Raw genomic sequence first — 15,439 nt, forward strand, 5'->3', positions numbered from 1 at the left:
GCCAGGCTGAGCAGCTGAGCTGACCAGCGAGATACATTCATGGGGCTCAAAAAAAGGGCCTGAAGGACTGAAAGTGACAGATTCATTTGCCTAAAAAAGGACATCCTCACACTTGGTTTCTGACCATAGCAAAATGTTCTGATACATTAAAATTCAGCATTGAACAAAGTAGTAAAACTTTGTTTTCTCTATGAGTTGCAGCAGCAGCTCCCCACGCTCTCCCAGCTAGTCAAGTCAGGCTCGAGTAGATAGTCTCTTGGTTTTAAAAAGGGCTTATTGCCTGAAGTCTGTATTTATATTAAGTTAACATGAGATGACTAATAAAATAGAAAACTAAAGAAAACTACAGTAATATTTACAAATGGATTTGGAGAAATCAATATGATGCTTTACCCAGTTGTGTGAAAAAGAGTTATTGCTAGTTAGGAAAATGAGCTGCAGCCAAGAAGGCTTATGTGATAACTGTCTAGTTAAGAATTCTAATTTTTCAACATGTTTTATACATATTCTCTGACTCCATAACTCTTTGGTTACAGATTCATAGATTTCACGGCCAGAAGGGACCACTAGGATCATTTAGTGTGACCTCCTGCGTAACACAGGCCACAACACTTTCCTAGCATGTATCTTTTAGAAAAACAGAATATTCCATAGATTTTATTCTAACACACATTGGCATCACGCTGAAAAGGACCACTTAAAATTCAACACACTCTCAGCTTTCATTGTACATTTCTTTGTACATACCAAAAATGGTATAAAACAAATTTCTACACCAGTCTTCAGATTACCTTTAAGGGTTAATAGGACAGGCGGTCAATTTACATGGTAAACAGTCCACTTTCAGAGTGGCTCAGCAATAAGGCCAACAGATTCACTACAAACCCCCAGTTTTGTGTTATCAAAAACACGTAAGAAATCAAGAATGCCCATTAATTTCAGGATGGCTTTTGGACTCAACTGCTTTAGAAAAAAAATTCTCATTAGTTGCTTGTAGATAATGTGAAGTGATTATTTGGCATGAGAAAGTAAAAATTAAAAAATAAAGCATCTAATATTTAAAATGGAATTTAGGGCTGTCAAATGACTAAAAAAATTAACCATGATCAGTCGCAAGATTTTAAAAAATTGCCCTGATTAATTGCAATTTTAAATCGCACTGTTAAACAACAACAGAATACTATTTATTTAAATATTTTTGTGTTTTCTCTATATTTTCAAATATATTGATTTCAATTACAACGCAGAATACGAAGTGTACAGTACTGAAGACGGGTTCTGCTCGATAATTATTCAAATCAGTGTGGGTCATTGCACATTCATTTTCATCATCTGAGTCAGACGCCACAAACAAAAGGTTGATATTCTTTTTTTGGTGGTTCATGTTCTGTAGTTTCCACATTGGAGTTGCTCTTTTAAGACTTCTGACAGTATGTTCCACACCTCAGACCTCTCAGATTTTGGAAGGCACTTGAGAGTCTTAAACCTTGGGTTGAGTGCTGTAGCTATCTTTAGAAGTCTCATATTGGTACCTTCTTTGTGTTTTGTCAAATCTGCGGTGAAAGTGTTCTTAAATCAAACAACATATGTTGGGTCATCATCCAAGATTGCCCTAACACAAAATATATGGCAGAATCCACGTAAAATCACGGAGCAAGAGACATACAATTCTCCCCCAAGTTGTTCAGTAACAATGTGTTTAATTAACACTTTTTTTTTTAAATAAGCGTCATCTGCATCCCTGGAATGGTGGTAGAAGCATGAAGGGGCATACAAATGTTTGGCATATCTGGCACATAAATATCTTGCAATGCTAGCTACAACAGTACCACGAGAATGCCTGTTTTCACATTCAGGTGACACTGTAAATAAGAAGCAGGCAACATTATCTCCCACACATGTAAACAAACTTGTTTGTCTTAGCGATTGGCTGAACAATAAGTAGGATTGAGTGGACTTGTAGGCTCTGAAGTTTTACATTGTTTTGTTTTTGAGTGCAGTTATGTAAAAAATAAAGTTACATTTTTAAGTTACATTTTCACAATAAAGAGATTGCACTATAATACTAGTATGACGTGAATTGAAAAATCCTATTTCTTTTATCTTTTTTACAGTCCAAATATTTGTAATAAAAAATAGTATTCTGTGTTGTAAATGAAATCAATATATTTGAAAATGTAGAAAAACATCCAAAAATATTTATAATAAATTTAAATTGGTATTCTCTTATTTTTTAACAATGTGATTAAAACTGTGATCACGATTAATTTTTTAAATCTAGTTAATTTGTTTTCCGTTAATCGCTTGACTTAACTGCGATTAATTGACAGCCTTAATGGAACTTTAATAAGCCCAGTTTTTCAGAGGGTGCTCAAACCAGCTTCTGAATTTGTTCCAGCAGGTCAGGTAAACTCTGAACAGTATTATATGGTGCACCTGTAATTTCACCTGGACACAGAAAATAAAAATACCCACAAGGAGTGTGACCCTTTGATTCATCTGGTTTGATTTAGGCAATGGCCACTATCCAGTGATTCAGGGGAAAAATTCCCCACCAGGTGCTTATAAAGCACATAGATACTTGTTAATGCTTGTAACAGGGGTAAGGGGGAGGGGAAATCCTTCTCAGACCTGAGTTTTGATTTTCCTGATACTATTTCCATATTAATGATGACAAATACTGTTATGAATAAATTTTGTCCTTTAAAAAGATCTAGCTAAATGAATTAATATAATTTAGAATATATTCCTCAATAACTTCTTTTGCTCAGAAGTTCGCATGTTGGCAATATGCTAAGTAAAGTAGCATTTCATTTGATTTAGTTTAAATTTCCTATGTTTTGGCTTCACAGAGTGCCCCTTGTTTTCACAGATATTAGGGAAGACAAAGGCCTATTAAGCTATCTTGTCCATTCACCACAATCAGCTAATGGAGATCTGCAGTACAATATGAAACTGAGTAAAGAGGAGAAAGCTCCAGATCCATTCTCATTACATCCTTAATTATTTCATGTGCTACTATCACATTAAGACAATGAGTTCCATTACCTGCTCTTTATTGTTACTGTTCAATAGGCCAGGTTTCTTTTTCTTTTTAATAGGGCTTGTAGATGCATCTTGGGGGGAGTGGCCATTGGAAGAGTGTGGAGGGCTGGGAAACTTCCTCTTTTGTGCTGTGCGTTCGGCAGAGCCAGGATCTATAACAAATACAATAACACATTTAAAGAGTCCATAATATACTTCCTGAAATGTTTGCTGAAAATGCATCCAATCAAGACCTACATAGCTCTGCAGTCTGCATTTCTTTACTGTTTCACTGAATAGAGCACTATTTCTCAATCTCTTTTCAACAAGGAGTTGATAAAACTGGTAGCTGGGACATAGCTATGCAATGCCCATACATGCTGTTAGAAAGCTCTCAGCTTACACTCAGGTTTAAATTTAAAATAAACTTTTCTTGTTTTCATGAGTAATTCTGAAGCATACAGGATACAGTGATGAAGCTTAGCAGTGGACAGTTCTTTACTAGAATTATACCTTAAATTTAAGAAGCAAAGATACAACAATATTTGTAATTCTTGATGGCAATAGGTCAAGTAACACAGTGGGAACCAGAGGCTACAAAGCTGAAGGAGGGGAATATAGGAGCCACAAATTAATATGTGGTAAATGAGCAATCCAGATTTTCTTCCCTTTATTTCAATAAACCTTTGACATTTTTGATCGAGGAAAATTTCACTTGTCTCTTTGGTCCCCAAGATATATTATAAATATGCCCCCAAAATAGTAATATTTGTACTTTTACAGCATGTGTCATTTCAAGATCTCAAAACTTTTTCAAACATGATTTTTTAACAACACAAGATCCCTGTTGATCCCTGTATCCTGTGAAAACCAAGCAAAAATGTGAAGGGATTGGGAAGAGAGATTCAGCCTCAAAAAACAGCTTGACCAGCTTGCTTCAATGAACACCCATCAAGTCAGCCTTCTTTCTCCCATAAAAAAAACAAACTAACCAACCACCAACAAATGAAGCCTCCAACCAGGATTTTAAGCATTATCTGTTCCCCACTGAAAAATCAGGTAATAGATTTGAGATCTTCAAAGGACCTATTATAAATTTTGAATTTATTAACATTTTTATTCTTGGACTCTATTTTTGTGTTTGATTAAGACCTTTAAGAGGAATTATTTATGGTCAAGAAAAGGTTAACCTCTATTTAAACTTCTCTTGTGAGAAAGGACTGACAGTGAGTCAAAAGATACACAATATTTGAGTGTTTTTGATTTTTTTTTCTTGTTACCAAATTGAATTGATTTCTAATGAACATGGAAAGTTTGGCTGGATTACAAAGAATTTACTGCCATATTTTAGAAGGCCCAATTAAATAATCACCTGTAGTAGACAATAAGCTCTCACTGAATAAGTCTTGACAAACCAAAGGTGAATGCTAATTACTTAATAGGCTTAATTTAACACCTGTTTAAATTTTCCTTAAACTTTTTAAATGAACAAACAAAGCAGTAAAAGTCTGAAACAAAACAGATTAAAAAAAAAGATCGGGGGACTTTTTCCATGGGTCTCTTCAGTCACTTCTCCCCTTCAAACAAATGCCTGACATACTGAGGCTGGTCTACACTTAAAAATTAGATTGACCTAACTATGTAGCTCAGGGCTGTGAAAAACCTTGTGTCCTGATTACTGTGGTTAGGTTGACCTAACCCAGGGGTTCTCAAACTGGGGGTCGGGACCCCTCAGGGGGTCATGAGGTTATTACATGGGGGGGGGGGGGAGGTTGCAAGCTGTCAGCCTCCACCCCAAGCCCTGCTTTGCCTCCAGCATTAATAATGGTGTTAAGTATATAAAAAAGTGTTTTTAATTTGTAAGGGGGGGGTCGCACTCAGGTTTGCTATGTGAAAGGGGTCACCAGTAAAAAAGTTTGAGAACCACTGACCTAACCCCTGGTGTAGATGCGAGAAGGTCGAAGGAAGAATTCTTCCATTGACCTAGGTACCACCTCTCAGAGAGGTAGATTAACTGCAACAACAGAAAAACTTAGGAAGGGTCTACATTATGCATCACAACTGTGCCTCCTTAGAGGCTGTAGTGTAGACATGGCCTAACCATTTCTAACATGAAGCAATGTTGCTGATTTACAAAACATCCCAAAAGCTATAGCACTCTTAACTAAGCTGTATTGTGAGACCTGTTTAGATCCAGAGAGCAGCAACAGAGTTACAAAGATTCATATTAAATTGCACATCACTTCAGAGTTCATACTGAAGTGGCAGGACAAAATGAACTCTACAGTAACATTTACTGTTCATCAGCAAGTCCATCCATCCTCTTCCTGCATCACATATGCACACACACACATACCCTCCTTTAACATCCACCACAGTAAGACCTGGTCTATTCTTAAAAAGTTTTGCTATATTTAAAAAATATTTTTGCCAGGATAAGCCTGATCTCCATTATGAAGATTTGCCAGTATAGCTAGTATAAACAAGGGTATGTGTTGCAGCCACTATCCTCCCAGGGGAAGGTAAGATCTCCTTCCTAGCTCATCAATATCTACCTTTACATTTCTAAAGATGTAACCTGTTGAGACACAAGGCACTCTTTCTCCCACAACCTGAGGCAGAATGGACTAGTTCCACAGCACTATCTTCTCGTAACACCTTGTCCAGGACAGTCTTTTTATTCTGTGCTAGTAGAATGCCTAGCACAATGGGGTCTTGGAGCATGGAGGGGGCTCCTATGCACTATGGCAATACAATAATAATAATATGCTGGGTTTCACTGCACTAGTGTAGTTGCACTGCTCTGGTGCAACATGTATACACTAGGGGATTTGCACTGATGAACTTACAGCAGTGTAAAAAAGCCTCCTGGAGACATTAAGGCCTAAGTTTGATACTGGGAATTAAATCTTGGTCTGCCACAACAGTGCAGATCACTGTCAAAAGACTAACGTATGTTTGCGCATTTAATTTTCTAAATGTCATTGACAGAGATGGTTTGTTTTATACAGCCATTAGCAATCAGACTAGATAGAAAAAGTAGAATGGTGTCCAACCAGCTACAAAAGTCATCTGCCCAGAAAGTTACAGACTGTTGCTCATGTAACCGAACATTCTTGGCCACTAGCCCAGTCAAAAATACGTGCAGAATCTTCACACAGCTGCTGGTCTCAGGAAACCAACAGCTTGAGAAAATAAATACTCAGAGGCTGAAGCAATTAAGTTTTCTCCTTGTGCAAGTTCAGGAAATGCTCAAGAAAGGACTGTACTGCCAGTAGAAAGTAAGTCTATGATATTGGGATGTATTTGGAGAATGCAGGCAAATCACAGGCTTGGAGAAGAATATAAACAATTATGGAAAAGAGAAACTTTCAGCTAAGAAAGTACTTGTGCTAGCCCAAACATATTTATGAAAACACCAACAGAATCTACCCCAATTAGCAATGAACTCTTCTCAGCTGCGGTCAATCATACAACAGTAATTATGATAGGCTGATCAACTGAGAACGAAGAGGATGGTGGCAGTTAATTGTTGGAACTTCCAGTAAAATATTTTAAATATGTCTTCTAATGTTAGAGGCAGTACAGCAGAAAGTGATTATCTGGAATTTTCTAGACAGGGCAGTTATTTCTCAGGACAGAAACAGTGCTGTATGGCATCTCCCAGGAGGCCCACAAGCACCGTAGCACATCTCTAGCCAGTGATTATCAATCAACAATATGATGAAATAAAGTAACAATTTAAAATAAAACCACTGCACACAAAAACAAGAAAATCAGATGAAGGAAGGTACAACCAAGAAAAGGCACTTTCAGAGGACTATTCATCTGAGGTCCTACCTACATGAGACAGTTGCACTGGTTTAATTAAAGATATTATTTTAAACTAGTGCAAAAGGCTGTGAGATCACTTCTGATTTAAGAGTGGTTTATTTGGGTTTAGTTTAAATACATTCCTAGTCCATTTAAACAAAAAACTAAATAAAACTGGTTTAAATTGGCTAAGAATAGGGTTAAGCTAACTCTTAATCAGCTACTTTAATCAGCAAAATAAGAATGACCACACAAGGATTTGCATTGGTTTAACTAAAATGTTTTAAAAATCAATTTAATTTAAACCAGTGCAACTTTCTTGTGTAGACAACACCTGAGAATATTCTTTAGTGAATACTGAGAAGTGTCTTGCAGCATAGGCGCTGACTCCGTGGGTGCTCCGGGGCTGGAGCACCCACCGGCAGCCCCCCTATCAGCTCCCCCCCACCCCCTCCAGTGCCTCCCGGCGGGCCTCGCAGATCATCGCCTTCCACTCTGCCTCCCCCCCTCCTGCCCACCGTGAACAGCTGTTTCGCGGTGTGCAGGAGACTGGGGGGGAGGAGCGAGAAGTCGGGGCGCTTGGGGGAGCGGGTGGGAAGAGGCGAGGTGAGGGTGGGGCCTTGGGGGCGGGCCCTGGGGCAGAGCCACGAGCCGAGCACCCCCCGGTACTTTGGAAAGTCGGCGCCTCTGCCCTATAGAAACATTAATGATATCTCACAACCATCACATAAGGTACGTAAGCGCTGCATTGTAATTTTCATCTGACAATGAAAAAATGGAGGCAAGGAGGGACTTGCCTGAGGCAACTGAGCAAGTCAGAATCAGGAACAGACCGGGCGCCTCTAGGCAGTAAACACGCTCCCACAACATATATATCAATATAATTTCGAGCAACTGATTGCCACTATGTAGAAACAGTTTATAGGCAGAGCTGATGGTGACACCTATAGTTAAAGTTGCCTGAGACCTACCACAAAAAGTGCTTGTTTTTTCAGTTGCTTACAATTTTGCCAAACGTTAATAATTTATTCTGAAATTTTACATGCCATGTGTCAACTCCAGCCTGAGTGTTTTTGAATAGTTCCAACAAAACCAATTTCAAGAACAAAATTGTGGGGATACTGAGTTTGGGGAGGGAGGGAAAAGATGGGGAGAAAAACACAGGAGTCAGGGGAAGATGGGTAGAGGGGTAAGGTTGGGACAGGCTGAGGGAAACAAGATATAGAAGGGGTCAGGTTTGGGGAAGGCCAAGAGACAGGGGCAGAAGGTTCTGAAACCTCTAGAGCACATTCCTCTCCAGAACCTGGAATGGAATCCAGGATTCTGGAGTCTCTACAGTCCTATGATGTAAAACTCACTGGCCAAATATGTTTCATTCCCTATTGGCCCAGACAGACACTAACAGCTTATTACTGCTACCAGTGAGTCCATTAGTTCAAGTAGCAGAGATCTGTGCTGTGAATCTAAAGGTCCCAACCCAGCTACACATGGGAATCAGTATGGTTCTACATTATAAAAATTCTGCTTTTTCAGTTTGCTGATTTGAAAATTTAGAAGATGGCATTTTAACAAAACATGTGAACAGTATGGTTGCAAAGTCAAACACTCAAACATTCCCAAATGCCAGAATTAAGAATACCTGTGCATATGCATTATGATACAGTCTTTAATTGCATAATCACATACTATTTTTTCCACAGAACCTATGCTTCATTCATTCAGTGCACAGGATACATGGACCATGCTCAGCGAATGACTCAGGAGCGTATTGTGAAGGAAGCTGTAGTCTGTAGAACCCCCTACCTTATTTGTTGATGAAACTGAAAGATTTATATTACATGAGACAAGGTACTGAAGATAGAGAAAGGATGGTCTCAAGTTTGAGGCAATTTAATATGCTGGAGACCAGGATTCTATCCCTGCCTCTCCCACAAAGTTCCTGTCATGCTGGGCAAACCACTTGAACCAAACTTTTCATGTGGTTCTCAACCCATTTACCAGCTCTTTATGTGTTATGTGGGCCACATCCACACAATAAATATACTACCTGTATGGCCCTGAAGATGTCTCATGGGCCACAGCTGTGTGCTGATTGGGCCGCAAGCGGCCCACAGGTCGAGAACCACTGACAAAGAGGGTCTATATTACACATGGTTAAAAAATCCCAACTTTTTCCTAGTGGATGCATCACAGAGTTGTACCACTTTAACTTAAGATGTGATTTTGAAATGATTTACTTAAACTAGTGCAAAAGGCTGAATGGACATTCTTATTTTCCTTTACACCTGTCTTTTTTGGATTTAGCTTAGGCCTTGTCTACACTGAAAAGTTTACCACTTCAACTATGTCAGCATAGTAAAAACAGTAAAATCTCCCTAGTATAGGAACAGTTATAATGGTATAAAAGTGCTTATATCAGTTTAGATTATTCTGGTTCAGGGAAGCAAAATAAGCTATATTGTTTTATACAGGTATAACTGTGTCTTTGCTTTTAAAGGCATAGCTTTTTTGACAAAAAATATTATACCCATACCAGACTTAGCTCTGCCTATAAGACCTGTAAAGGTAGACCAAGCCTTATTGTTTAGGAATATGTTTAAACTAACCTGAAATAAGCAACTCTTAAACTGAAATAAAAGTGTCCACACAGGTTTCACTGGTTTAACTAAACCATTCTAATTGGTGCAAGTGTATATGCAGACATAGCCTCAGTTAATGTCAGTGAGATGGGCAGCAAGCAGATTAGGAAAAGCAAGGACATGTTGATTTGATTACATTTCATGATTTTCTAAACTATCCCTAGAAAAAGACCAAGAGAAAAAAAGAGTTCCAAAGTCTGGAGTTGATTGAACTCCAGACTTTTATTAAACAACTATCCTTTTTTAAAATGGGTCTGGAAGGAAGAATGCCATTTTTATAAATTAAATTAGAACACTGGGATTAAAAAGGAAGAGTGTTATGACCTATAATTTAACTATCCTAAACTTTCTATACTTGAATGGGGAATCCCAGTCCTTTAAATTCTAGGCATCTCTGTCTTCCCTCTATTTTAAATCCACCACTGATAACATGAAATGTAAGAACAAAAGTGACAATATCCACTCTGATTATAAAACAAAAATGGTTTACCTCTAGAAGGAAGTCAGGAGTAGAAATGCATGTTTGCCCAATAATAATTTATTTTCACACTTCTAAGTAGGATATTACAAAGAATAGAAAGTAAAAAATTAAGAGTTTGAAATTTCCCTCCTCCTACTTTCCCTTCTCCCCCCTCTACAAAAAGTTTGGGAGTACTTATTTAAAAAAGGAAATCAGAGGAAGAGAAGAATAAATAAATAAGAAAGCACAATAAAGATAATGGATTCCAAGAAGGCAGACTTTAGCAAACTCAGGGAGTTGGTAGGTAAAATCTCATGGGAAACAAGTCTAAGGGGAAAAACAGTTCTTACTGTGCCACATTATTAAGGGCACAAGAGCAAACTCTCCCACTGTGCAGGAAAGACAGGAAGTATGGCAAGAGACCACCCTGGCTTAACCAGGAGATCTTCAATTATCTGAAACTCAAAAAAGAATCCTACAAAAAGTCGAAACTAGGTCAAATTACAAAGGATGAATATAAATAAACAATCCAAGCATGTAGGGACAAAATTAGAAATGCCAAGGCACAAACGAGATTAAACTAGATAGAGACATAAAGGGTAACATAAAATGTGGAAACGGCAGAAGTGCTAAAAGACCTTTTTGTTTCAGTTGTCACCAAAAAATTTAGTAGCAATTGGACATCTAACAATGAATGCCACTCAAAATTGGGTAGGATCAGAGGCTAAGATAGGGAATGAAGAAGTTAGAAATTAGATAAATTGGATGTCTTCAAGTCACCAGGGCCTGATGAAATACATCTTAGAATACTCAAGGAGTTGACTGAGGAGATATCTGAGCCATTAGTGATTATCTTTTAAAAGTCATGTAAAACCCATGAGATTTCACAGGGCAAATATAGTGCTAATTTGTAAAAAGGGGAATAAAGACAACCTGGGGAATTACAGACCAGTCAGCTTAACTTCAGTACCCGGCAAGATAATGGAACAAATAATTAATCAATCAATTTGCGGACACCTAGGAGATAAAAAGGTGATAAGTAACAGTCAGCAACCAAACTAATAGGTTTTCTTGACAGGATAACAAGCCTTTTTGGGGGGGGGGTGGCGGGGGGGGCAGTAGATGTGGCATATCTTGACTTTAGTAAGGCTTTTGATACTGTCTTACATGATTCTCTCATAAACAAACTAGGGAAATGCAACCTAGATAGAGCTACTATACGATGGGTGCATAACTGGTTGGAAAAGACTACCCAGAGAGTAGTTATCAGTGATTCACAGTCAAGCTGGAAGGGCATATCAAGTGGGATCCTGCAGGTATCAGTTCTGGGTCCAGTTCTGTTCAATATCTTCATTAATGATTTAGATAATGGCATAGAGAGTACACTTATAAAGTGGATAATGCCAAGCTGGGAGGGGTTGCAAGTGCTTTGGAAGATCGGATTAAAATTCGAAGTGATCTGGACAAACTGGAGAAATGGTCTGAAGTAAATAGGATGAAATTCAATAAGGGCAAATGCAAAGTATTCCACTTAGGAAGAAACAATCAGTTGCACACATATAAAAGGGGAAATGTAAAGTGGCAGAGTAGACAGTGCACTAGCATGGCTCCCAGCGCTGGTAGCTACTCCCCTTGTGGGGGTTGTTTTTTTACAGCGCTGGTGCTGTGACTACACAGCCACATTAAAGCGCTGCCGCGGCAGCGTTTTAACATTGGTAGTGAAGACATACCCTTAGTGACAAGGCCTCTCCATGGGGGATAGCAGGCCCTAGGTATTTTCACTCTTGCTGCTGCATTCTCATATTACATTTTAACACACGGGTGAGAATTTCATCATCTCTTTGTGATTAAGTACTTGGTATCACTGCATGAATAGTACATACACAATGTACTGCTTAGCAACAGTCACAAAATGTATCCTCTGTTCTGGAAATTCTGTTTCATTAGTCACTTCACTTTCACATTCAAAATACTTACAGAAGTTTATTGCTATCTCCCAAATGTGACAACAGCCCCCTAAGACTAAAGCCTTCAACATAAAGAACAAGCTGAACAGGCTAGAATACTTATAATAAGACGGGAATGTCTTACTGTTCTACATGGAGAGCTGCACTTTTTTTACTTTTATGTACCTAATATATACAATTTTATAATGATCAAGAGGATAATTCAGTTACCTCACAGAAATCATATATGTCTTAGAGAAAGGATGGTCGAATGTTTAAGGGACTAGCCCAACACTTGGGAGACCTGGGAGACTTCCTTGGGCAAGTTACTTAGGACCTGATTTTAAAGGTATTTGGGGACTGCTATGCTTGAGCCTCAATGGGATTTTGCCTCCCAGGTGCCTAAATCCCTTTTAAAATTATATTTAGGCTCCTAAATCAGTTAGGCACTTCACTGCTGAACAAAACTACATCTAAATATCTTTACAAATATTGGCCCAGTCTCTCTGTGTCTGAGTTCCCCACTGGTGTAATGGGAATAACAGCACTGCCCTACACCAGGGTATTGTGAGGATAAATACATTAAAGATTGTGAGGTGCTCAGATACTATGGTGATGGGGATCACAAAGAGAATCTCAGTTAGCGATATGCCTCCATTTTATGTACTGAATGAATTTAAGAGTGGACAGTTCTGCCAGACTTAAAGGTGACCAGCAAATAGGTCAAAATTTGGTTTCATGTAATTGTTTGTGTGTGAGAGCGTGAGAAAGGTTGTTGAAGGATCAGTTCTCTCTCCCAACTGCTTTTTAAAACAGGAAATTCAGGTTTGGTCACCTGAAAGAATCTCTAGTTGCCAGAGAACCAGTGAAATTAAATCACCAACAAGAGAACGAAAGTAGAGCAACTGAGAGGGAAAGATAGTTAGAATGGGAAGTGGGAATGAAAATGACTAGTTTGGCAAGTTTTAGACTTTTTTTCTAGATACCTGTAATTATATTGCAGACAGTGGTTGTAATGTTATGAATACGTTTTATCACTTTCTCTCATCCCTTCCAAGACCACCGTGGAAACCAGATGGGATCTCTCAACAGAAATTTCTTCCCTAATACTAGCCTATATTGATTTTCACACACATACACAAAAATAAAAACTACAGGGGAGTAGTAGTTACTGCTACTTCAGAAAAATAATCCATAAATTAGTTATCTGACTAAATAAATCAATTCTTCGAATTCTTAGATCATTTCCATTCTTCTCTGAATTCCATCTAATTTTGGGTGTGCTCTCATCAGTGAAAGATGCTATCTTAAGAATCCTGGACATGGAAGTCCTCTGTCCACAAAACAAACACAGTATAAGGAGCACTAACTCAGGCTCCCCAATGCTTCATCCTAACACTCTTACAGGTAAAGAGATAGTTCAGGTTGTACGCGCATTTAATCTTCCTCTTAATTTCTGAATTTGTAGGAATCAGAAGAGTTCATTTTGCCTTTGTAAAATACAAAGCGTGTTGTGTCATGAGTCTAGTTCCTTGGATTTCACTTGCCATGCTTGTGAATACATAAAGTACCATATAATCCATAATGCAAAATCCTGTGTATTCCTATGCTTTGGTCAAGAAAAACAAAGGAGGCTATAGCTTAGTGGTTTGAGCATTGGCCTGTTAAACCCAGGGTTGTGAGTTCAATCCTTGAGGGGGCCATTTGGGGATTTAGTTGGGGATTGGTCCTGCTTTGAGCAGGGGGTTGGACTAGATGACCTCCTGAGGTCCCTTCCAACCTGATATTCTGTGATAGTAGTTAGTTATAAGGGTCTCTTCAATTTAAGCCATGGTTGTCACAGGTCTGGCCTGATGATGGGCAATGGTTTTGATCCTTGAGGAGCCATTCAGCTATTGTAATAAAGCCTCACGCTTAACTAGCACAGTCCTTCCTATAAGGAACAGAGCACAAACTTCATTCAGATGGCCCAGCAGTGTAGGGACCTAGATGATGCTAGAGCTTGTGGATTCAAATCCTCATGTGGCTGGGTTCAAAAGGTAATTTCCTTGCCAGATTATAACAACTTTAATGAGAGCCCCTTATATTTTGCAGTGTAAGAAAAAGGGTCAAGATCTCTCAGCATCCTGGACCTTTCTGCTCATTTAAAAACACTTATCTTGATGACATTACATTTCCCCACACTAAATTACTGACAGATTTTAACTCCTTTACTGCTTAAGACTACTTGCAGAGGCTGAGGTCACTGAATAAACAGGACCAAATGTTATAATGAACTGCTCAAAGAAAGACACCTATGTATATGTTACTCCTAAGGGCACTCTGCGCCAAAAAAATAAAAATTCTGCACATAGTATTTTAAAATTATGCAAATTTTATTTGTCAAATAAATGTGGATGCTCCAGCATGGCACTGGGGAGCACAGGCCACTGGCTGCACAGAGGTGGGAGATCGTTGTGCAGCTCCCACCCCAGGACATGGACTCAGCAGTGAGGCTGCATCCAACCGTGACACAGCGCAATGACTGGGCCTGCCCCAGAAACACCCCAGGGCCCTGCCCCTCCATACCAGGTACACCAGGTGTGGGCAGGCAGGTTCAGCAAGGCAGGATCCAAATGGGGAGGGGCTTAGTGGGGGGGGATCCAGGTGTGGGTTGAGAAGGTTCTGTGTGGGGAAATCTGCGTATCGGCGGCTCAGTGGAGGATCCGGGTGCGGGGGGGGATCTGGATTCACAGGGGCTTGTTGGGGGGTTCTGGGTGCAACAGTAATGGAACTCTGCAGGGGGTCCAGGTGAAAGTCGTTGGGGCTCAGTGGAGGGTGGGGGAGAGTCTGGATGTGGGGGGGCTCAGTGGGTGGTCCAGATGCTGGGGGAGTGGGGCTTAGTGGAGTGGAGACCCAGATCCAGCTGGTTGGGGCTCCGTGGGGTGGGGATCTGGGTGCAGGTGGCTCGTTGGGGTGGTGCAGGAGGTGTGGGATTCTGAGTGCAAGGAGGCGTGAGGCTCAGTGGGAGGGTCTGCCTATGAGGGGGTCTGGATGCACGGGAGTTGGGTGGAGAGGGAGCAGCTCCCTGTACAGGGATCCCTCCCCCTGCAGCTGAGGAGTGATGGGTGCAGGAAGTGGGTGGGGGGAGTCTGCAGAGCTTCCTGCATCTTGGGGAGAAATCTGGGGATGGGTCTGATCCAGCCCCAGATGCCGTGCAGGGGAAGAGGCAGTCCCATCCTCCCCAGCCCAGCCAGGACTAGCAGCTGATACTGACACAGGGTAGGAGCCACTAGCCGGGTCTTCCCCAGTACTGCCCTCTGCCCCACAGTGATTTACCTCTCTGCCGGCTGCCCTGAGCACCTGAAACACACTGCTGGGGAGGTTCGCATGACCGCTCCTGTGGCTTCCTTTTGCTTCCCCATCAGAAAGTCATGGAAGCAAAGAAATCTGCCGGGGACATAAATTCTGCACATGAGCAGTGGCGCAGAATTCCCCCAGGAATAATTTGTGGAGTGTTTTCTCATCTCAATTAGCTTGTCTATCTACATTGTTTCAGTGCCCATCATTATAATACA

The 15,439-nt window shown here is 40.1% G+C and overlaps 1 protein-coding gene across 16 annotated transcripts in view; it reads right to left on the reverse strand.

Moving 5' to 3' along the window:
* The window catches only part of ZMYND8 (zinc finger MYND-type containing 8), a 134,395-nt gene that overhangs the window by 65,195 nt on the left and 53,761 nt on the right, over window positions 1-15,439 (reverse strand). For all 16 annotated transcript variants that reach the window (XM_065566640.1, XM_065566639.1, XM_065566643.1 and 13 more), the window contains one exon: window positions 3,049-3,197. In XM_065566640.1, coding sequence (XP_065422712.1) covers window positions 3,049-3,197 — 149 coding nt within the window. The remainder of the gene's footprint in view (window positions 1-3,048; window positions 3,198-15,439) is intronic.

Source organism: Chrysemys picta, chromosome 13 (assembly GCF_011386835.1).
Source record: "Chrysemys picta bellii isolate R12L10 chromosome 13, ASM1138683v2, whole genome shotgun sequence".
Lineage (NCBI taxonomy): Eukaryota > Metazoa > Chordata > Testudines > Emydidae > Chrysemys > Chrysemys picta.